This window comes from Melanotaenia boesemani, chromosome 5 (genome assembly GCF_017639745.1).
Source record: "Melanotaenia boesemani isolate fMelBoe1 chromosome 5, fMelBoe1.pri, whole genome shotgun sequence".
Taxonomy (NCBI): Eukaryota; Metazoa; Chordata; class Actinopteri; order Atheriniformes; family Melanotaeniidae; genus Melanotaenia; species Melanotaenia boesemani.
This window is the reverse complement of record NC_055686.1, coordinates 17,959,550-17,985,305: the sequence shown is the minus strand read 5'-3', so window position 1 is coordinate 17,985,305 and position 25,756 is coordinate 17,959,550. Positions and strand designations below refer to the sequence as shown.

Here is a 25,756-nt window from a genome sequence, read left to right as displayed (position 1 = left end):
GAGATGCATCTTTAATGATGTGCACAGTGAGCTCCTCATATAGCTTGGACACGATTACCTGGATTGGTTTCAGCCAAGACCAGCAAACAGTCACATGCTGAAGCAACTGTCATCTCAGATCCAACTGACAGGATCAGAGTGTTAGTTACTGTCTATCAGCAGGCTACTTCAAGGTGCTATACAAACAATATGGTTTGCTGAGGTTGATTATGCTCAGAGTAACCCCTAACTGTTAGCTGCCAATCCCCATTTATCAACAGAGAGGTGCAGGTTGTGGCCAAGACAGTAGGAGAAGCACTGTTGAGCAAACATAGCAGAAAGTACTTCTTGGATCGCATGGACTTAGGGCTCAGCAAGATTTAAGCCATATATTTTTATAAAAGGAGTGTATTTGCAGTGTCACACTTTTAGAAGAAGTTAGTTTGTGATGTTAAAAAGAAGAAAAATGTTATGGTAAACTAAAAAGATTCATAGATTAAAACAGACCAAGGACCAGACTGTTGTACAAGAATAAAGCAAAGCATTTCCAGACTCCACCTGCTATCTGTAACTTTGCAACATATGCAAGTTTACAAGGATCCAAACTGCATTTCAAGAAATGTGTTACAATCATCTTCATGCATTTTCTGCCTGGCTGTCAAATACTTGCTTGCAATATCAGTAAGGCCAATGCTAGGCTAGGGAAAAGTCATCAGTTTTGGATCACTTCCATTCCTTCCCAAGCAACCATGTTCACAACATATGAATCACATGAATGAAAACATTGGGACATGTCTGCCTATCTGCCAGCCAGCAGTTATTTGGCAATCGTTCTTTTTCTGCTACACTCCAAAATGAGAGACCGCACGCTGGTTCAACTTCCCCTCTAATCAATCATTGCCTTTTCCCATTTTCACCTTGGTTCTGCAGAGGCCCGCACTCTTGACCAAGTGGGGGAAAAAAAGATTAAAAATAAAAGTGAGAGGCTTTACTACAGACAGACATTTGGCTGAAAGCTCTAAAACCTTGTGTGATTTCTCACTGAAGAAAATCTGCCCACTGTGTCTGTGGACATCCTAGGAATCTCTTATGATATTCAGCAAGTTCTTTATTATATAGCAACATAGTAGGTGGCATTATGTATCTGGTTTTAAGGGTCCTTTAAGCAATTCATCATGGTGTGGTATTGTGCTGTGGGCAACTTCTCCAATTAATTTCAAATTAGTGAGAAGATGCTGTGGGATTTGGATGTGAAAAGAACAAAAAAGGTGATAATCCATCTTAAAACCATAGTTGTTAGATGAGAAAAGTAATGGACTTTTTCATGACGATTCATTACCAGTGACTGGCCACAGCAGAAGTAAATCAATTTGGCCATTTTTGTACTCTCTGAAGGACATGACCCTGAGCTGCTGCCTCAAGGTGAAGGGGCTGTGCTGCCTATAGCTTCAGAGAGTACTACAGCATATACGTGTATACACTATATAAAAGCTGCAGAACAGTGTGTCCAGATTTCCTGTCTAAGGTTATATTGATCTGTACAGCACTATCCATGATATCAAAGGTTAGCAGATATAACGAACTTAGCAGAAGCTAACAAGCAGAACCTAACAAAGATCAAGAAAGAAATTAATTTAAAAGATTTTTATTAAATCATTGTTTTATGTTGTAGTCTGCATAAAATGCAGATGATAATTGCCATGGATCAAAGCAGCCCTGGATGTCCAATCACTGCATCCTTTTTTACATACCTCTATCATATTCAAATACTGTGCTATGCCGCTAAGAGAAAAAAACTACCTCTTTGCCAAAGTGAGTGCATTCTGGCCCACTGGATTACTGGTGCAGTGCAGAGATTCAGAGAATTTATGACAGTATCACTACCTGAGTGTTGGAGGGAGTGTGATGCTTTTGGGGAGGGTCTTATTCTGCAGGGTTGATATATTGAATAATATTGTGCTGATACACCAATGTGCCACACTTGTATTAAAAATGGTCAAATGTGCATGCATGTTATAAACAGCTGCAGCATGATGACAGTTAACTCATCTTAACAATACATAATTGCCTAGATTTATGTTTTTTTGTTTATTTAGGTGTTGCAGCAGTAAAGTGCAAAAATGTACAGCAATTACCCTGTGTTATATCTTCCTAATAAAATTAAGTCAATGAATAAAAAGTGAATGTGGTAAACTGCACAGCATATTGGTCAAAACATTAGTCTGTAGCTTGCTGCCCTCTACTGGCAAATAAATTAAGGTGCAATCACGATTTTCTCTTAAATATTTTCTATCAATGCATGACAAAAACCAGAGGAAATTCCTGCTGCAACTTAACCAAAAGTAACACAAAACATAAAGAGAAGAAAACTTTCAGAAAAATGAACTAAAACAATTAGCTTAGAGATATGATCCAAAAAGCAGGCTGGAAATAGTTTGGGATATAAACTACTGGATGTCATGCCCTACTGTGTGAAAAGTAATCAGCCTGTTTAAGTGCGTCATAAAGACAGCAGGATCTTGTGAAAATCTTGTCCCCTAGCAGACATCTGTCGCAGGGACAACATGGGGCTTGTATATTTCAAGATGCACCCGTTTTATTGAGAATGCATGAATGTTCCAGCACCCAGAGGGTAATATGGCCACCTGGCAGGTTGATAGTGTTATCATCTGCATGCTGTGAGGTTATTTTGGGAAACACATGAGGATAATATCATTAGCTCAAGACACCACCTAATGAGAGGGGACAAGAGAAACATATGCCACAAGAGGAGGCTGGAAGCTGTTGTTAACTAGATACTCAAAATCAGTTTTATAACATGTATGTGTAATATAGATAATGGGTGAAGAAAAAAAGTAAATACCATTAATGCCATGCCATTATAAAACCTTACTCTGTGTGCAGTATAATCTTCCACTATATCTCCTGTCAGTGACCTGTAGCCAAAACACAAGGTGGTCGACAAAATGCAGCCCGTTTGAGGAAGGCAGCAAGAGGGTGACGGAGGGAATGAAAGTTCAATTCCAGTGTGGCTAACAAAGACACCTGGGCCCTGCTGCAGCTCCAGCTGTGGTTGCCAGCTTCAAAACTAAAAGGAGGGTAGATTCAAAGGACAAAGGACACACACACATGTGCATAGAGAGAGGGAGTTATATACAGCCAGCCCAAGAAAAACAAAGAAAAAAATAAATTAATTTAAAAAAGGACTGATTACGTCATCCAGAAACTGCACCTGCCCTGATGGCACCAAACTAATCAGCACAAAAATAATAAAGATGATAATCACAGTGTTGCTTTTGTGTCAAAAACTAATGTTTTGAATTACTTTTTTAACTTTTTCCCTGCAGCAAAAGAAGATGTTGACGTTTTCTTTAGAAAGCTTAACAGTTTTGTTTATAACAATGTTTTAGCATGCTAAATCACAATCAAACCCAACAGTTAACACTTGACAGCCTTTACCAAAATGGAAAAACATCTGTCAACTATATATGGCTACAGGTTTTATGGAGATGCTTGACATGTCTCTAACATGACACCAAAATTGCATCTATTGAAGACTGATAAACAGCGACGGGAGGTGACAAGAGAAAATAAAATTCTTATGAATTTACTATCACTGTTGAAGAAATGATTCATAAATATTGTTACAATTTTTTTAAATCTTAGCCTTAAATAAAAGTTACATGAAAATGTTAGAAAATATGACCATTCCTACAATTATCAAATAGTCAGCAAATCAGGAAACAAATTATACAGCTCAGTGAGCAATACATCATAAATGTAAAATGCAGATACTGAACCACAGTAAGAAATGCATATCTTTATATAAGAGAAGCTCATGCTTGTGCAATATTTGCTGATATTTTTATTCTGTACTTTCTCTATTGCCTTGTTTCAGTGGCAAGAAAATTCGGTTGGCTGTTGTGAACATATAGCATGTGAAAGAATCAATACTGATCGCAGTTCAAGGTGAATTAACTTTCAGGAGCTGTCAACTGTGACTGATGGTAGAGTCAGTTCCCATCATATTTCATTGCAGCAAAATCTAATTCTGACACTCTTAAAGTTTGACTGATCAATAGCATGTGGGTATGATTTAAATAAAGCTGACAGCTGAGCAGGGTTTGGACATACTAAATTATCGTGTTATTTATTTATCCATTTAATTTCTAAATTAAAATTCAGATCAACATAATTCAAGCTGAAATGTAATATTTTTTTTTATTTTTTTGGTGTTTCAAGTTGACAGTTTACCTCTAATAGTCTTTTTTTTGTAGAGGGAGGCCCATTAAAACATTAAAATCAGCAGCAAAGCAACATTTTCATAACTTAAACAAATACGTGTGTTTGAAATAATACTTTGTCATTTACTTTTGCCATGTAAACACCTGATATGTTACCAGTCATTTTTCCAAATGGGTAAATCTTTTGCTTTTGTACCTTTGGGGTTTGGGGAGGCCCAAGTGATGATGCGCCGCACCAGGCAGCAGTTGAAGAGGACTTTCTTGGAGAAACCATGGTCTTTACGGATGTGCTGCAGGTCCTCCCTCCACTGGTTTCTCTTGGTTGGTGTACACATGGCTGGAAGTTCTCTATTGTATGCATCAAAAATATGTTTTAATCTTAATATCCAAATCCAGTCTGATTGATTCATTTACTAAACACAATTTACTACATATTTAAAGCTGATTGTCATTAGTATAATAACTCAAGTGCCCATCATGACATCTTAAACTCGAATAGCTGAAACCACTGCAGCATGGTTTCAGCTATTTCCAAGTGTCACAAAGTATAATACGTTGAATAATGTGATCATTTGCATTAGGTCTTTGCCCCCAGTTATGCACAAAGATAATGTTATGCACGACATTTCAGCATACCCTTTCTGAACTAGAAAATGCTCATCTTAATGTGTCCTGAGCTGTTGTTTCAAGGCAAGTTATTCCCCCAACTGCTAAAACAAGCGCACCCCTTAACGCTATCAGATTTTAAAAATAAACCAGCAAAAACTGTGAATCAATCCTGACAGTAATCCCAGATAAAAATAAAAAAAAGCAACTGTTCCTAACAGTAATTAATAAAACATAATCAAATGATACCCTACCACAGTCAGGACTATGACTACAGTCACCCTGAAGATCCCATTTCAAGACTAGAACTTTCAGATATCAACACATCAGCCATCATCCAGGTGCTGAGTGCAGAGGCTTCTGGTCCATTTTTCAGGATCAAAAATGTGAATCATTCAATGCACATAAAATGATTAATTATCAACAGTTTCTTTGGGCATCATCTTACCTTGAAGCTAAAAAACAATGTGTGTGCTCTCGCTGCTTCCTTAGTCTGCAAGTGATCGTCAGGTTTCACACAAGCACTTTCCCTTTCCTGCGCTGATCAACAGAGTGTAACAAGGAATAGAAGAAGGAGGAGGAAGAAGAGAGTGAGGGCTGCTCTGTGAAGCAGAGCAAGTGAATGAATAGGTGAGAGAGAGAGAGAGAGAGAGAGAGAGACTTGCCAGAAGACACTGTGGCTTCTGATTCAAGTCTGAGGTCCACACATGTTTGTTTTATTCATGCATCAGAGGCAAGATTCAGAGGTGGCTAAACTGACAGTGGAGCCCTTTGATGATCCTCCTTGAGCCTCCTGAAAACACATGAAAGTCTTCAGCATGCACACATGCATGATAACTCCAAACAATCATTGTCATAAAATTCTGTTCTTTAACTGGATCATAGAGAGAAAAGCTAAATGCTGGATCAGAACACAAAGTCCTAACAGTTTTATTTGCTTGTTTTTTGAGTTTACAGTTAATTAAACTAAAATACTTACAATTTTTGTGTATTTTCTCAACTATTCTTGAATTGTTTGTTGTTGGGAATTTGTTTATTGATTCACTGAGATTTTACAGAATACAATTAGCTAGAAGTTCTGTGCTTTGCACCACAGACTCTATATAGCCTTCAAATCCCTTACTTTTTTAATGGCTTTTAATGGAGTTCAGTTTTAGTGCCATAAGGTTTTATATTCTATATTTTGATGTTTTATTTTGGTGTGTCTTTTTTTCAACTTGTTTTCATCATTTTATTGTACTTCTTTGTTTCTAAGTCTCATGCCCCGTTATCTTGTTACACCTTTTTGCAAAGAATTGTTGTCAGGGGCAGTACTTTGCCCCGTTAGATTTTTAGCATGTTAGTATGCCAATAGACAAAAACAAATAAATAAATAAAATAAAAAAATAACAGAAAAAAAAAAATTTGAATAAAAAAAATTTTAAAAAATAAAAAAAGTAGAGAACTGTAGGGGTAAATAATGTTTCTGTGGCAATGCCAGAAGTTTGGCGTAGAGGAACACAACATCTAAATTCCATTATTCTTGATAGTCACTTAAATTCATATATAACCCCCCACCCACGCTAATGTGCCAACCCCATTTGAAAACCTAGCTGGAATCAGTAATGAGTATGCTGACATAATGTAAACTACCCTTAAAACCTTTTAATTTCAAAGGCAAAAGGTGAATACAAAAAAGAAAATTTTCTGTTATACTATAAACCAGTATAATTAACATACTGTCATATTTTTACTATACAGAACAAGACATTTTAAATGGAGAAAAGCCATGACAAAAGCAAAGCAGCAAAACAAAACAAGGCTAAAAAGTAACTTGTCATCTACACTGGCAAATACCACCACATTTAATAAAGGGGTCAAAACCGCTGAGTCCATAAAGTAAGAAGAAAGTACTTTGAATAATTATGGTATTGACTATGTACCAAAGAATCAGTTCTCGGTTGTGTGATTGAATGGGGATGATGCAAACAGCACACCAATTATTTCACAGTCTTTAGTTCCCCAATTTTAATACTCAGCTGTTAACATCTTCCAGAAAATGTCAGCTAATTAATTTTTGTCAGCACTGTCTGCAAACTTTTTATTTACGTTTGAATGGACATTAAATTCATAAATCTCTCTACATTGTACGCAAAAGATCCCATCTTTGGTCACTTGCTAAATAGGATTAAGCTTACATTTAAAAACATAAGATTAAATTCTGCACCATGATAAATGATTATGCTCACGGGGACACAGCACTGCTAATTCTAATTGCTTCCCCTGAGATGATGAAGACATATTCTGCACTGGAGAAGACAGAGGGAGGCCCTGGACAGAGAACTGGGAATAAAGCCATGCTTCCTAAGCAGGCTGAGACACATAATGGTTGAAGCAGGCAAACAGATTGTTCACCCTGTTACGGCATGTAGGCTAATGACTGCACGATACTGCTCCTTGAGTATTAACACGTTAGAGGACCATGTTTTGAGGAACGCACCAATCTTGTGGGAGAAGGCTTGACAGCTTTGTCGCTGCCACTGAATAATTCATATTCAAGAAGCTATTGGTATTCAAGGCCAACGTACAGTGATATTCCACCTTAGTTCATTTCAAGTAAACTCTAAAATCATGTATTGTTGACGCTACAGCAAAGACCATGTCAATGCAAATACCAATGAATAATTTATTTTTATGTTTTGCTGTTTTCTTTTCTCCAAATACAGATATGCAAATACAATAAAACAATAACCTTAGAGAACCCCAAAAGTCTAACTATCTGAAAGGGCCATGTATTTTCTCATGTCCCAGAAATAAAAATGCATTAATGAAATGTTGTGTTTTCTTTATAGTAAAATGTTTGAATCAGTGGGTTATCATTTATTTGAAAAGTATGAAAAAATCAAATAAAATTGAAAGGTGTTTAATGTGTTAGTTATGTGCAGTGCAATCATTTATGAGTTCAGGATGTAGTTCAGGTGTTTCTTTTTTGTCTTTTTTTAACACCTAAATTGATGACAGCACTTTGTTAAAACTCTTTTGGTACTTCCTGGTTGGATTTAGGCAACAACATTACTTAATGAAGATTTAAATTAGAATTCATCATTACAGAGCTCTAAAATAATCAAAGATTGGGCAAAATTACATTATATCTACAACAGGAGGCCTTTTTTACCAGTTACACGTAGTTGTACTCTCAACCAATACATATCAAGTACCCTTCAAAAGCAATAAAACATATTTTTGGTTTATAACATCAAACAGGATATTTTGGCATGTCAAATAATCATTGGTGAAAAGGGTTTTTGGAAAGAACCGCTTCTACCAGTAGCTAAAAATTATGCCTCACAATTACAGTCAGAAAATAGAAATAATAGTAAATAGTCACAGTTAAAGTAAAGATGTGACTATATGAGTTTACATTAGAACAGAATCTGATCATAAACAGTCTAAAACCGTACTGTATGCTCTGAATAATGAGTGAGATCTGCGCCCATGGAGGCTATTTGAATTACAAGTTTTGTAAGAACTTAACCTGCAGTATCTGTACCAACACAGCCTCTGCAGATACATTGTAAAAATGCATACTATGATATATTGCTTTGGTCATATCTCATGGTCATGCAGCCATTCAAGCTTGTCACAACACATAGTTCATAACCAAGCAAAGGAAACATGAATCAATGTTAAGCTGGGGATGGGTGCAGTACCAGTCTTATCTAAGTTTACTGTCCTTCTCAAGCGGCACTATGAAAATTACTGAAATAGAATCCACAAGCATTAGCTGCTGAATGTAGCACTTAAGGTGTTATGTGGTTTGTGTAGGAGATATAAAAGTGAACATGAAGATCCATTTCACACTTGAGACGCCACTGTTCCTGTAACAGACATCCATCGATAATGTCAGAATGCATTTTAAAATCAATTCAGACAGACCTTGTTAGGATGCAGACTCAGATGAATATAAGGAGGTGGCTGCAAGATGAGTGAAATTAGAGATACAAACACTGGGACAACTTTACAGATAAGGTATCTAAAGCAACATCAGATTGCTTCAATATAAATGGTATTGCCTCATTTCACATCTTGTTGGGAAAAATAAGCATAAACAAAATAGTCAATATACATTTTAGTCTTGTTGGTCTGGTACACTCTAAATGAGCTGATGCAAACAAACTTAAAAAATGTGAGAGATACGAAGGAAGACCATTCTTGTTTATGACGGTGAAAGCATTTACATGGTGAGAAAACAATTTAAAACTGCACAAATAAAGAGTCCTCTCCAAGATTTACTGAACTCGTACACGGTTCCCCAGTTAATCCTTACCCTCAGATCTAAACTGCTATTTGGTGTGATGAATTATGAAACTGAATCATATTCCTTCAGTAACAAATGGCTACATTACTTTGCTCAAAGAGGATCCTTTGCATAAGGAAAAGCATAAAATTCAAAGTTGCTGCATAAAAAAAATATGTCAACTAAGTAACACTGCAACTGTTGGAGGGCACATAAAAAGCTTTCACAGAGAGCAGAATCATCCAAGTTAAGCCTCAGCTTACATATTTGCAATGCAATAAAAGGCTTTCTTTAAAGAATGTTTGTTTCACCAAAAATATCTACCCATCTGACTTTAGCTACATTTATTTATTGTTGAGCACTTTATCACAACCAAAGAAAATGATGGGGGAAACTTCCAAAAAAAAGGATAGCATAAAAATCAAGCCATTTCCATGCATTCAGATTTCATACCAGTCAAGCAACAATGCAACTCCCGCACCTTCAAAATCCTTTCTCTACCCAGGCTGCACAACATACTTCATATTTGTTTTGTTTTTCGTTATAACATTATCAATATTGCAAAGACATTTTGATATAAACAAGGGAAAGCCCAAGTGTACTAATAAGGACTGAGTCCACTTAGAGGAAGCTCTTTATAATGTATCATCTACATTTCACTAGCACACACATGTAGAGCTGGAATTCAATTCCTTAATATATCCAATGCACATTAAAATATTTGTTTAATGCACATCATTGCAATATTCAACAATATCACATATTGCATGTCTTTTTTCCTGATTATGCAACCCTATTTTTCCACTGTCCCTTTAAGGGGATTAGAATCTCTTTAGTGTTTGCAGGTGATTCTTGAGAAGGAAAATGAATAGTAACAGTGCTGCTGTAAATGATGGAAGACACATTCAAGACAACAGGGTTCATTTTAACCAAGCCCTGCATTTCCATAAAAACCTTGCAAGGATAATGCTAAACCCATTACAGAAGCCATTACCCACAGCAAAGAGAGTTGCTTCCCAGCAGCATCAGCAATTTAACACTGGGCTTAAATAAAAGAGCTCAGCTACATTATCTTCTTGAATGCTCTCCACCAAATTACTAAGCAGAGTTCACTAATTGCATTAACAACCTGATCGTTAACATGAATTATCAGAGTTATTATAGCAGCTGAATGAAACATCCTACATGTAGATATGGCTACTGTGTTGGAATCTACGTGGAAACTGAGCCATTTTTAATGATGTGTCCTTTAAATAAAATGCCATGATGCAAAACCTAGTGGTTAGAGTACAAATGAGCAATATTGAATTGAATGCCTGATTTTTCCATTTAAAAAGAAAAAGTGAACTAAAACTAACATTTTATTCTGATTTTCAATATTTTAATTACTATGTGAAGTAACTACACCTCTGTTTACATACCAGATTAACCAGAATAGCTATTTTACCACCAGCTTGTATGAACAGACTTTAGTTGCTCTCCAGCATGGTCTGTATTTATGATCTGTTCTCTTACACTGCACAGAATCTGTTCTGCTAGGTTTCAATTTCTATTTTTTTCTGCTAAAAAAATAAATAAAATTATATAAATATAAAAACTAAATATTCCACAACAGATGGGGAAACATATTTAAGATTTATTGACTTCCCAAAGTGTTGCCTCATCTTTTCCACCCACACAAAAACTTTAGAAACACACACAACAGCTGCAGTCACTGTGGAGCCCTGTTACAAGGCTGAACAGGTTGGAGCCATAAAGCACAGTGCTCATTATTGTCTGTTGCAATGGCTTGAGATGAGCCACATATTTCTTTCCATCACCTCTTTCCATCCCCTCTTTCCATCCCCAATGTCATGTTGGTCAGAACCCCTGCAGCTCAGTGTTACCAGGTCAGTTGGTAGTCACAGCAAGGCCAGATTTAAGACACACAGTGATGTGCATCAAGGTTGGAAGTCTCTCTGACTCACACACAAACTGTTTTCCTCCCAATTTTTCACATACTGGGCATGACCTTGTCCTCCAAAGAGACGGCTAAAATTAGCAGAATGCATGGGGGAAACGGCCTGGAGGATTAAACAAACTGCAGTATAGTATTTAAAGATCAGAGATGTGGACTTATCTTGGTAAGTGGGGCTTTCACAGTCATGATACACACCATATTTGATGGTTTATAATCATACTATTGATTGTTATTAATAATTGTCTTTTTCTGTTAACTGATAATAGCTTTAAATTGGTGATATTAAACAGTTAAACATATAACATTAACATTAGATGAAACATGACATTTGTTGATCCTTTTTTTGTGCTCTCCCTTTCATTTGGCTTCCAACTAAATACACTTTCATAGTCACACTGTGGTATTTGGTTTTACAAATAAAAGCATGATATCAATATGAATACATGCTGATAAAAATTTTGTTTCGTGTTAGAGATATGAGCCTTGCGATAACAGTTGGCACCATCAGTCCATAGTAGAAAAAGGGGTACAAATTGTGGAAATAATAATGGAAATATGATAGTTCTCTCTTATATTAGGTAAATATAAACTATTTAACAGGTTGTATTAAAATAATCAACTTAAATACAGTGGAATTTAAGTTTATAAAATGTTATAAACCTCTGACCTAAAAGCAACAGTATGTTAATGTTATTATATTGGAGGACATTACAAGACTTTAAAATGTGGATACCTTTATGTAAAATAACAAAAGTTTACAATAGTAAGTGGTCAGTACAAACAGTTTTTTTCTGATTTTTATGCTGAATCTCAGTAAGGTAGCTGGGCTGTAGCCTGATCTTTGATGATTGGTGTGGAGAACTCAATGTGATTCTCTGATTTCATGGACTAGCATGCAGACGCATTTTGACTGTCTGATGAAGTGTACAAATATGGTCATTCACCCAATAAAGGGTTAAAGAAGGGACCGGATGAAAGACAGATACTAAATTTGCCTTCAGGGTGCTGAAGTGTGAAAAATTGTCAAAGTTCAGTAGTGGGGCTTTAAAGGTATAACCCCCACACCAGTCCTAAAAGGAAATAAGGAGAAGGTTGATGAAGAAATTGGTATTCAAAATAATCCCTTAACAATCCAGGAAAGCTCTGAGACCAAAATATCCTCTGGTTAAAAAATGTGTGTTATGTTTTAAGAAAGTAGAAGACAAAAGTCCTGTATAAAAACCTTATCACCTTCGGAAAATACGGTGACAGCAGAAACAAGGTTTTGGCCAGTTTTACTGCATCAGGTGCAGGACAGCTTGTCGTTATTGATGAAAAGATGAGGAAAAAAAAAAGAAAAACAAACAACAAGGAAATGATGTTCCTAAGTGCAAGGCAAATCATGACTTAAGATGAATTCATGTAATGTTTTGGAAGGACAAAACAGACTAACTTGAACATGCAGGATGTGAAGTGAAGAGTGAGGGGAAAACCAAATAGCTGTCTAACTTTGGAGCTGTGCTGCACTGAGGAATATCCTTTAAATAATAAAAAGCTAAATTGCAGACTTAAGAGTCAACAGAAATATGCACTTGCACTTATTTCCGCACAAGGTGGTCAGACCGTATGCTTAGATTGACTTTAATCAGATGATATATAATCTGATCATTTATCTATCTACTGTACTTCCAGCTGATTTTGTTTTTATCTGATAAATCATTGTGTATAAATGTATAAAGTGGTTCACCAACTTAAGCACAAAGTAACATTAAAGTACTTATGTAGCAAGGCCTTTTGGCAAAGTTTTACCATTAGTATTTTACAGATCTACTTCTTGCTCTGAAACATGAGCTTCACAACGATATCTTTGCGGAACCAGTTGTTGCTCACTTATTTACTTAAGTGTACCTGAAATCGATACAAGTGCCTCCTGAACCATAGCCAAGTAATCTGATGAGACGGAGGAAATACAGACCACAAGAAAGCAAAGATCAGCCAGATTAACTGGGGAAAAAGTGTCTATACATAACCTTGTGATTTGAGAAGCCGTTCCCCTGTCTGGTTAGATGTGCCGTAAAGCCTTAGAATGAAAGAGTTATTAGAACTACATCATCCGCTGTAGATTCAAATGTTGATGAAGAGATCACACAAGTAAGAAAGAGTAGGGCTGTCAATTAATCAAAAAATGTATGAAAAAGACAATGAACCAATTTATATTACTATAAATTGGCAAACTAATAGTGAAGTAAAATGAAAACCATCCCACACAAACAAACACAGCCTCCAGAGATGAATGCAAACCTTTTACTACTGCCCTAACCTCTGTGGGTGCGTGTAGTTTTCTCAAAGTGTTGGAATGCCTCCATAAATTATTCAGCCACTGGGCCTGCTATCTGAAGATAACAGCGGGTTGTTATCAGTCAGCATGTACACAGACTCTGCGCCGGTGACCAAACAAGCACCTAGAGGGATTTGGGCCACTTTCTGCATAAGGATGCATGTCAGTGCAGCAGTCAAGCATAAAGGAGAATACATCTTATCTGCAGGTTGATGTTGTAAGGTCACTTTCATTTTCTCTGGAGACATTTGTTAGTTTTCAGGTCATTAAAATGAAAGGGCAATTTGTTTCACACTGCACGACTACAATCCAAACTTATCAGGATAGCTGACTGCCATCCATAACTGGCCCAAGTAAGGAGCCTCAGAAACAACTCTAACAGCACATTTGCAAATTAATCTATATGATAAAAAATAAGTTATTTCATTCATTGTTTTGTTTTTTTTTTTACAAATCAAATACTAGTTCTAATAACCAAAAAATGTCAAATATCAATGCCAAATCCTGTACATTTAAATTAAACAATGAGATACAATTTAAAGTATTTACATATATGAATAACCATGTGTGTCGTTATAAATATAGGAATTATTATATATAATGATGTAGATATTACAGCAATCAGCTAAAACTAAAACAGATTGATTCAGAATATAATTAATTAACCCATCGACTATTTTAGGGTTTTGGTTTGTTTTTTTGTTTTTTTAGCAAATATGCTAAAAGTTCACTTTTTCCACCTTTTAAATTGTGAATATTTTTATTTTGCAAATTATACAAATAGAAGGATGAGACAACACTAAATGTATTATATCTATTAACAGTAGATAAATGAAAGTGAAAAGGGTATTTTGCACCATTTCCTAATATTTCATAAAAAGAACAAATGGCATGGTCTGCTGCTGCTTTGACCACTACTGATTTACAGGAACAACAGATTATTCAGTAATATCTGACACATCCGTCCACATTAGACACACAATTAATTCATTTCCCTAAAAGAAAATATGGCACTTTAGACCAATTCAATTATTGTCCTAAATTCAATTATCTAATTATTACATAATAAACAGGATTATTATCTGTGCAGGAAAGTGGATGAAACTAAGGAGCGTAAGTTCTGAAAAACTCTGTAATTACCAAACCACTTTCTGTTCAGCCACTTGGTGTCAGTCTTGCACACAGCATAGACACTGCAACCACCAAACAGTAGAAAAATGTATATGATTTTCACAGCTGCACATTAGCTGACAGAGCTCTTGAAGAGATTTGTTAGTAATAATTTAAATTAATATAGATAGGTCATGTGACAGTTATTCTATGCACATTGCTATTTTTCTTCCACTCTATTTTTGGGTGCACCCCAATTATCAAAATAAACCCAGGCAGGCAGCGTTACATGTCATAATCTCCCGATGGAACGACAGATATGTTTAGTATTGTGTTGTTGTGGAGTCTATATTAAGTGCTGGCAGTATCCTGCAGGACATGGACTTTTGAAGGAACCAATTCCCAGAATAGGTTTATGAGCCTCCCCCTACTGGGATGAGAAGAAAGACAGACGGCCCCTCCAGTTGGCCACTCATGCCAGGCCTGCTTCCACATAAGGCTGGCATGGTGTTGGCCACACTGACACCATTTCATCATGAAGTTCTTGGAAAAACACATCCTACTAGATGTATTTAATTGGAGTTCAGTCTTACCTAAGGGAGTTTATCAGTGTGCGATGTTCGGATAGTGAATGTGACAGAGTTCATAGACTGAAAATAAACTCAAGATAGTGATACAGTGTTTGTGCTTATGTGCATAATTAATAAGGGAAGAGCAGCAATAAAAAAAAAAGTGTGATTAATAATACACAGAGTTATGATTTAAAGCCAAAGGGCACATTGCCTCAAATAAATTAGGTTTTAAACTATTACAAACAGCTAAATGCAGATAATCTGAATGCAAAGTTGCCAACTGAGTGAACATGGTGCTGTAGAAAATAGTAAATAGCAGGATACATTTAATAACAAGGGACTGACATGATAAATAATCTATCCTGCCAAATTTTGAAAAATGCCATGCACAAGATCACAAAGAACTGGGTTCTAACTTGCACAGTATGTGCTTAATAAACACCCATTATTCACACAAATATGCAGATGCAGGGAACAGACAAGTTAGGTAAAGATAAAGTTGCTTCAGTTGGTAAGAAAATATTAAATTGCTGTATGTACAAGAAAAGCTTTACAACAGGTTACCTCATCCCAACTAAGACCACTTAACCCTCACATTCTGTTAGGGTCTAATCTGACCTGTTTTGACATTTGACAAATTACCCTAAACATCCTGAAATTGGATGACTTTTCCTAAAGTGACCTAAAAACAGAAATAATAAAATGTAATAATTTTTTGTTGTTGTTGTACAGGTTCTATAAATTTTTGGTCATTGAGGCTGTTTTGAGTCATATTAGACTTGTATGTATTTTGATGGATTTTAGATGTGCCAGTGTGGGTCACATCAGGGAAAATTATGGTTTTAGGGAATCTTGAATCTGTGAAACACTACAGGTCAAGTTTCTGAATATTTTGTTTTAATAGAACAGTAGTGACAGAGTTTAAGAACTGTCTGTGTGTGCACAAACCCAGGTGAAGAGGGTTTGATTTTATTCAGGTGTGTTAGATCAGGGAAACAATTAAAACCTGCAGGATACCGGCCCTCGAGGACTGGAGTTTGACACCCCTGTTCTAAATAGAACTAAGATACTGTAGTTTAAAGTTTAATAATGACCCTTAAGCTGGATTTACTCAAGTAAGGTCAGTTACAGCGTCACCACCGTATACTTTTAGCCCAGATTTCGTTTGAACATAAACTTTTTAGTATTGATTAATTAGTATTTTATGTTTTGTACAAAAAGTGTCTCATTACTAAAACAAATAAGTTGTTTCTAATAATTTTCTACATTGTGCCATAATGATTAGAAGATAAAACTGAACATGTTATGTTTCTGTCAGAGGGGGTGGGGCTACTTTCAAAACTCAAAATATATTTGGACCACAAAGGCTCATAGGAAATGCAGATTCATCTAAAATTTAACCTTTTTTGATTCCTGTGCTATAAATTGGAGTTCTGTGCTTTAATTTCTGTGCTATGTTAACAATTAGACAATGTTAGAAAGTTCTGCCCTGTTTGAATTTTAAAGTTAAGTGAAACGGACAGTAGAGGAAAAGAAACCCATCACCAACCGCATCCTTTATATATTGTGTCCTGGGTAAAGAGGTGATGATTACCGAGATAACCATTGTCACCTGGCAGATCATTTTAAAGACCGTCTCTCGAACCTTGTCCACAAGTACCAGCATCTGTTTAAACTTGTAAAAGTGTTACACGGTAATGTAAAGTTGCTTTGTTGTGGGTAGAAATGTTTGAAAAATGTTTTTAGAAATTTGTAAAAATGTTTTGCAGTTGCACATATAAGTCTGCATCAAAGATTGTAACGATGTAATATTGTTTGGCACGTTCCGGCCACCGTAGTCTGACATTTTTGTAAAATGTCAGACAAACACATAAAGGGAGCTTACTTTAAAAATCAACTAACTGCCTTGGTAGCCTCCTGTTTAAATTAAACCGGATCATGTAGCTTTAGCTTAGTCAGTCTTTAGTAACTTGGATATTGAGGTACTCTTGGTGCATTTGTTTTTGTTTTTTTTTTAGCTCTGATGTGAAAATCTTGATTCACTGAGTTGATGTGTAGTCCCTAAATGCACTTATTGAAAACCAAATATTACATGGCTTTCTCACATTTTCTTAACATTAATCTGGTGCTACATTGTAACTAGATCAGCACTGCTATTTAGCTTCAGGCCAACATCAGGTTAATCGCATACATAACATTAGTAGTTGTAAGTCTTCAACAGGGAAAAAATCTCCTTTAGAAATGTGAAGCCAAATGCTAATATTATTAAAGGCTGACTAATTAGAAAACTACTTCAAACTGGTGTAGGTATACTACACAAGTTACGCCCAAGTGCCACCTCAGGTGATTGACCAGATTTCAGAGTTGCCGATGGCCACCCTTTTAGTCCCACCCTGATACTTAGACAAGTTCTCAAGGGTTATCATTCCTGGGAGTCTGTATCAGGATATTTTTAGACCCTTAACAGTTACCAACTAATGCAAAGCTTCAATGTGCAGCACAAAGTATCATTCACTCTAGCAAAGGAACACTTTTGAGTTTTTTTTATCAGTGTGATTCCACTTAAACATTTAGCCCTGCTTGTACATCATGGCAAGATATGTACCCATGCATCACCAGACAGTGCAGAAATACTGCTAAATTTTGCTGAGACCATAAAGAATGCCCACTGACATCACCATGCACAGAACTATGGGAATGATTCACCATATTCGGGAAACCTGCATTCTGTTTACTTTGTTTCAGCAGTGGCTCTCATCTTTTTAATCTCTGTCTTAGTCATAATTTCTGACGAGGACTTCATCTTGTCATTTTATCACTGAGTTGTGCACTTGGCTGCAGCAGCAGCAGCTTCATGATCAGTGCAAAAAAAGGAAATTAATCAGCGGATTTTTGTCCTCCATTTACATCTTGAAGGCAGTGCAGTGATAAACACATCCCAGAAAACCATGGACTTCTGCAGAACCTTTTTCCAGATGATGTGCTTCTGGCTGACCATGGTTTGGAAGGACAGTTTAGGCTTTATGTGCCCACAAGTAAAGCTACCTGCATTTATAAAGTGTCAGCTCAATGAACTGGATGATAAGAGAACAGGTGAGGTGGTACACCTGAGAATACATGTAGGAAGGGTTACCGGTTACAAGATTTTAAATTTAATGGTACTGAAAAGATGAAACTCCCACATGAGAACATCACTTTCCTCCAACACATTATGATGTTTGTTGTTCTGTGATTACCATGAGTCCCAGTGCTGTTCTGTTAGACATTCAATCACGACATTCAGAACCATCAGAACCAGTAGTTAGTTTTTTTTGTTTTTGTTTTTTTTTAAATTAATATACTTTTACTGCTCATTTTGCTTAAACAAGATCTACTGATTTAATTAATGAAGCCTGTTTAGACATGTCTTTTCCTTTCATAAATCCCAGAATATATTAATTTATCAGAAATTAATCCATACAGATGAACAGATAATATATTTGATTATAGACTCAATATATCAAAATAATATCTTTTAACCTAAATTTTCACTAAGACGCTGTAGTTGCAGCTGACACTTTGTAGACTTCCAGGTCTTTATCCATCTGGTTGTAAAATGGCTGCATGATTATTTAATGATCAGTAGTTTATAAATTCATGACAGATACAGGAACATTCACCAAACACCAGGTAAACACTGATGTCTGAGGCTGAAACTGGTGGAAACATCTTTCCACACGTTCAGCAGCTTGTGACACTAAGTTATTAATTTGTGTTTCTGACTCTTCACTTCTCCTGTGAACTTACACTGTAAACTTATAAGGACAATTCACTTCAGCATGTTTTACAAATGCTTTTTAACACAGTTTACTAGTGTAAAACATGAAAGTGTAGACATAAACAAGAGCTGTGTTCCCCAAAATGGCAAAGCCATGGTAAGGTTGCATGTGCATCCACTGCTGTATAGGGCTATCTTCTTTTACCTCCCTTGTTCTCTCGCTCTCCTCCAAAAGGTTTTAACATTGGAAAACTTCAAACATCAGTAGTCTGTTCAAATTCAAGGTACAAATTCATTACAGTCTAAATGCCCTTTAGATTATGGGCTGGACAAACAGATGCATGAAACAGAAGTTGTTCACCTTGTAATCCATCAGAAAGGAAACTCTAGAATCAGCTTCACCTTATGCATGTTCTGATGACCTCTTAGTAAATGTTTTAATGTTTTCTGCATTGCTAAGAAAATTAAGAAAACTGCAAAGTCATCTTATAAGGTCAATCACTACATCTAATAATGTGAGAAGCAGTGTTTCAAAGTATTTGGGATTTTTAAACCATGAATATTATAGTAAAGAAATTTAAGGGCTTTTGGCTTTGTCTAAGCAGCTGGCTTGTTTTACAACAACTGGTAGCTTGCCATCCAAAGAGGAGCAGTGAGAGTACCAAATAAGCAAGTCAGCATTGGCTATTCAATACAGTTATCTACAGCAGGTCCTTGGAAAGGCAAGAATCAAATGAAAAGATATGCAAAATATTGGTACCATTAAGGGAAAGCGATATTAAGAACAAGTGACAGAACTGAAGTCACAACATTTTCCGCTACACTCAACTCATCTCAAATTGTCTAGCAATACAATACCACACAGTAAAACATTGAGAGGATAAAAAAGGGATCAAAAATAATGGGCTCAAACCAAAGACAAGTAGACATCACTAGTCACATATGTAAACTATGTGGAAGTGTTATCATTGTGTCCTGTGTACTAAAGAGCTGAGCAAAAGCCACACAGCCTACCATGTTGTAGAAGGCATTCAGATACATTCAAAGAATTGTGAGTTTATTTCAGATTTCTTCAAACTTGATTTTTGGGGGAAAAAAAGTGACAACTCCTGATACATTCCACAGCTGAAATTAATGAGATGTGATCACCAGAAAATTGAGTAATAGAAGAACAGAGACTGGTCTGATATCTCTATTTTCCACGGGAACCGAGTTTCATCAGAAATAATTTCATAGGTACTTTTTTCCACATCTCAAAAACAAATAGTGTCAAAATTCATGGTTTTACATTGTGAAATGGTAACATAACCATTGTCTGATATTGTCTGTAACATAATATTGAGTCAGTGGTTTGAATATTGTGGCTTATAGGCATATGCTCTATTTAAGAGAAGTAATTTCCCTAATACATAAACTGTTTGTTAGAGTGCTTTATGTGAAGTGCTTTATTAAAAGATTTTGCACAAAACTGTAAAAATGTCTAAAGGTAACCACCTTAGCTTCCACCTTTCTTTTGCGTGTGGAATGCGGACTCCATCTTTAGTGTGACCTTGGCACAAACAAACAAAATCATATTTGCAAGCTGAGACCAAGTGTTGCCACCCAGTTGGCACCGTCTGTTTGGCACTCTTTACAAAGACGTCAAATAGAGTGGATCTGTGGTATAAACAAGCCTGTGGGTGGATATGTAAACATGAAAGAAAATCTACTACTTATAGCCTTCAGCAATCATAAACAAGCAGCTTATGTTCAATCACCCCTACTGTTACACATACAGAAACAGCATTATGACCCTCTTTGTAAGACTTTAACTTCTACACCTTAATCAGCCAGCATCTGATCATACATCAGTCCCATTACACCTCTTCCTCTCCAGTTTCTGTGTCCTCATCCCACCTTTTAATTTTTTTTTCTCCTGTTTACCAACTTCTCCTTCCCTCATTCTTCTCTGGCTTGCATCCCAAGGCAGATGGTCCAAGCAAACAGATGCTCCCCACCCGGTCCATGCCAAAGAAAAACAAAGCATGGACACAAAGCAAACAAAATCTGCTTTTGGGTGCCAAGAAGATGAGCAGCGAAGTTCATGGTGCAATTAATCCTGGCTATGACCATTGAACTTACATTTATTGACAGGTAGGGAGGAGCAAAACTGGAGCTCAAAAACATCTATCAACAAGCAAGACGTTGATGTTGGTGACTACTGTTATCTTCCCAGCAGTCTGGATCCCATTAAGACTAATATGCCAGATATACAAAACAAACTGTCCAATTCTATAATTAAAGTGATTACAAAAAGTACAAAAACATGTCCAAAACTTCTATGATCCCTTCCAAATGCTGGCAGATTTATCACAGCCAGTAAAGTCACAACTGTTTCTGTATTTTTCCTGCCTCAGAAAGGTGATACCTGAATGTGCTGACGGGTGTGTCTTGAAGATGCTGTCACCTAATTATTAAAAAAAAAAATGTGGTTCAATTCATTCTATGTCATTAAACAGGTTTATCTTCATAATCTTCATTTCTCCCATTTAATATAATAACACTATAACTTGTTCCAATAAAAATTAAACTAAGACAAAAGTTTTCCAGTAAAAAAAAAATATATATATATATATATATATATATATATATACTTCCATGTCTTTTGTATGCTGTCAGAACTGTTCACTGAAAGCTGAATCACATGCTCTGCCGTCTGACAGATTTGGAGCAGTTTCGTCAGTCTGCACCTTTGCTTCACTGTGATCTGAAAACCTCTGATGGATGCAGACAAAACACAGTCAGTTCTCGACCCCGTGCTCAACACTGGTATCACAGAACAGACCGTGTACAGTGTACTCCAGGGCTACTCAATTCGGTCCTACGAGGGCCGCAATCCAGCAGGTTTTCCATGTATTCCTGTACCAACACACCTGAGTCCAATTAATGAGTTATTGTGTAGAACCTGATTGGCTGTTAGAGCCACCTAATTTGACTCAGATGTGTTGGTGCAGGGATACATGGAAAACCTGCTGGATTGCGGCCCTCGTAGGACCGAATTGAGTAGCCCTGGTGTACTCCATGCCACCTTATTTGGCTTTGCTAAATAAACACATTGTTATTATGTTAGAATCACTTTCTTTTTTTCTTTTTATATAATCTATACATCAGGTCAGTTATATTTAAAGCTAATTTTCAGACAGTGAACATAAACTTGACAGTGACAGGTGCACATAAAACCATCTCTTCCCTATTTCTATCTTGACTTAACCAGTGTTTCCCCAACCATTATATTGGGGGGGTTAAGGTTGTGTTAAGGTAGAACAGGCTAAACATAATGCAAATAACTCAATAAAAATCTATTAGGCCAATGGTTTTTACTTTTTTTCCATCATTCATCCTAGTTTGGCATTATACAAGTCCCAAAATGAGGTGTAGTTGGTTACTATAAATACAGACAAGTCTTGTACTTTCCCCTGAAACTGCATAATTTCCCAACTTCTGCAAACCTTTAAACTGTTTTGCAATTACTGTGTTTGAATAAAAAAAAAAACTTTGTGCTCCTGATGAGTGAAAAGAAGACATCACCAAAACACTTACAATGAACTGTTTTTTTTTTCTCTCTCTCTCTTTCACCAACTGTTTACGTGTAAAAGATGGAGCTAGTGGCTGAAAATAGTTCAATCGCAACAGCAACCGTTACGGGGATGCGTTTCATACAGTGCTTTATGAAACATGGGGCTTCTGTACTGAAAGTGGGAAACGTCTCACAAAGCTGTTGTAAGTTGTGATGGTGATCTGAGAGAGCTCCAAGGCACTGATGCAAAGAATCACTGCATCACGGAAGCAGCTCTGGGGAGGATCAGCTCATGGCTGGGTGGATCCAGCATTTTAAGGTGACTGTTACACTTTAATATTTCCCTGGGGAAATACCATGACAGCTCTCTGAGGAAACAGTACTGAGTAGGGGGTGACATAATGGTGAGAAGTAAGCTGAGAAGTAACAGCAAAGGCAAAGTAGTAGGAGATCCTCCATGACTCATATATCAAAACTTAAACTTTGTGGTCCTGATGATATTCAGTCTTCTATATTATTGGAACCTTAAGCAGAAGCAGCAATTACTGCAGATATGTGGGGGACTGTAAGTCACGCTGTTTGACAGGAAACACAAAATTTGTCATCTACAAATCCAAGTCAACACTCATCCATTATTTAAAACAAGTTCGTAAGAAAATAGCAGCATTCCTCAATAATATAAGAGATACAAATTCTAATATTCTAATAGTGCAATATCCAAGAAAACCATATAACTGAAAAAAAAGACAAGACTGTCAGTTTCACTTACTTGATGATTACATGACACACATTAATAATTCAGATTATTCAGCCCCTCTAAGACCATTCTCAAAGTTCTTGTGTCCTTATTAGTTCAGCCGTTGCAGTACTGCTTCTCATTTATCACATCGCTCATGGTAATTTCTTATAGTGGCAAAATTATCTCCTTAATAACAATAAAACATTTGCAATAGGGGTGCTTTGCATAACTTCAACCTGTTTCAATTATTGAAGGTGCAACTTTTATCTTTAACAGAGCATAATTGGAAGTCAATTAGGTGTGTAAACAAACATTATCATAAGTCAGGCATGATGAGCAGTTAATACTTACAAGTGAGGAGCCTGAGGGGAGCCTATGGACTATAACTGAGCCTTCAGTATTCTGAATGCCAGCCAAGCACTGCGGAGGGGGGGGGGGGGGGGGGGGGGGGGGCATGAGAGTATTTAGGCAACTGAATTCATTGCACTTTATGGATTTCCATGTGTGCACATATTTAGAAAAGGGGTTAAAATGTTTTATGTTTATAATGTGCACTGCAGGTTGCAAAGGCTAGTAAGCATGAAAAGAATCATCTTTGTAAGTTCATAATACCTATATACTTGCAGAAGAGGGGTACTGTACAAGATGGTTTAGAGTCTTGGTTTCCTGGGAAACTTTGTGGATCTTTTTCATGGTTTTCATTACTTTCAACATTCTCGCGGTAACCTGCCAATGTGTGTGCATGGACAGGGAGGTTATTAGATAAATATATGACTTTACTCCCCTTATTTATGGATGATGTTAGAGCAAGGCAGAACCTCTGGTCCCAAAACATAAGTGAAAATATCAGCAGGGTTGTGAAATGTATTGATTATTCTCACCATGGTGCTTTAGTAGCAAATGGGTTTGCTACTGTTATTTTTTTTCTCCATCACAGACATGTGTCACAAAGCTTCTTCAATTTACACAAAGCTCACTGCGTTCCCTTCATTGAATTCCAAGGGTAAAATAATTATAGGGGTGAACAACCTTATGTAACTGGAAAAAGACAAAACAGTAATGTCCAAGAAACTGGGATTATAAAATAACAGATGTCAGAGTTATGGGAAGAATCCTGCTACAATGTCCCCCTGGTTGATATGCACTGGGTGTGCAACCCCATTAATACATTTTAGTGTTATCCAGGTTTGACTTATATTCAGGTTCTTAATATTAAACATTAGAAAATTAGTTATTTATGTTTAGGTAGCATGTCCAGATCTAATTAAAAAAATAAATAAATAAAAAGAAAATACTGTTATGTCCACCAAATCTGTGCATATGAAAACATAACATGTGCTGGTTGAAGGTGTGGTAGCTGTTGGCTGATCCTATTGGGCCCTAATCTCTGCAGTAAAAATAAGTCACCTGATAATTAACATTATTGATTCACCTCCTGTAAAACCACCGCTAAAACCACTACAGCAGTAAGTTATACTACTGCTCAGTTCATTTCTAGTAAAGTGACCAAAGCAACCAAAACTCACCAAAGGGACCATTTCAAGAGAAGGCAAAAGTACAGACATGAGCGTAGTTAATAAGCACGTGCGTTAAAAAAAAAAAAAAAAAAAAAAGCCAATCTAATACTGCCTTTTGAAATTAGAAAAAGCCTTATTCCTACTCACACGCTTACACATTAACGTTTCGCTTGCCTATTTATCTTGTCTTTGTCAGCCGTGTAATTAGCTAAGTAGTAAATATATAAACCGAAATAAGTTAACTTTAGAGTCAAAGTTGTGATCTCACTAATATTAAGGGGTTGCTTTTATATTATGTACTTGCCGGATTAGTCAGTAATTATGTATGTACATTTTTATGTGTAAATACTGTTCCACAAGGCAATATTAAATTGACACTACAATACAAGGAGGTTTAGGTTTGCTCCATGCGAGACAGCGAGCACACCAGATATATAAATCCTCATATTAGCGCTTAACAATCCGTAACATGCCACCACAGTCCTACCAGTTGAAGAAACAGCAGCATCCACGCGGGCAGAAATGGTCATCACTCTCTTTGCAGCCATTGTCGTTTCCGAAGATGTACTTTTTTTCTTTCTTTTTTTTTCCTTAAGTCGAAAACTCCCTTGTTTTCAGTCAAAATGAGAACGGCACCGCTGGCAAGTGAACGCCTGCTACTACTTGCTGCTCATCAACTCCCAAGTTTCACAGCCGTGTGTGAGATAGGGAGCGCTGAAAGGCTGCTCGTGCACCCGGCTCTGCGGCGGGAGCGAGCGTAGGATGGTGATGATGTTGCTGTGACTTCCACTGTCCACTGGATTTTTTTATTTGTTTAATTTATTTATTAATTTATTTATTTATGTATGTATTTATTTATTTTTTTTATTTTTTTTGTAGTTTTATGCTCTATATTCAAACTATTCTAGTAATAGTCAGCAGATTAATCAAACACTGTCAGTGAGTATAAATACAGTTACTGCATGCCTTCTTAGCTGTCAGACATCACCCCTTTCACAAACCAAGCTTCATAAATACATGGCTCTCCAATCTGAAGACTTCTGGGATTGCTTGGCACGATTTCTGTGTGCCAGGCCCCTTCACCCAGCATCAGTCTGTGACCTTCTGTGATAGAAGCATCCCT

The 25,756-nt window shown here is 36.6% G+C and overlaps 1 protein-coding gene across 4 annotated transcripts in view; it reads right to left on the bottom strand.

Moving 5' to 3' along the window:
• kcnip4a (potassium voltage-gated channel interacting protein 4a) overlaps positions 1-25,338 on the bottom strand; it is a 149,284-nt gene extending 123,946 nt beyond the window's left edge. For 2 of the 4 annotated variants that reach the window (XR_006010160.1, XM_041984639.1), the window contains exon 1: positions 4,420-4,740. Coding sequence is in view for 3 of the 4 variants with exons in the window: in XM_041984639.1 (XP_041840573.1) it covers positions 4,420-4,633 (214 nt within the window). In the remaining variant the exon portion in view is untranslated. Of the gene's footprint in view, positions 1-4,419; positions 4,741-25,120 lie in introns of those variants that run through there. The other 2 variants (XM_041984640.1, XM_041984643.1) reach the window with 1 other exon arrangement.
• Positions 25,339-25,756: the final 418 nt, after the last annotated feature.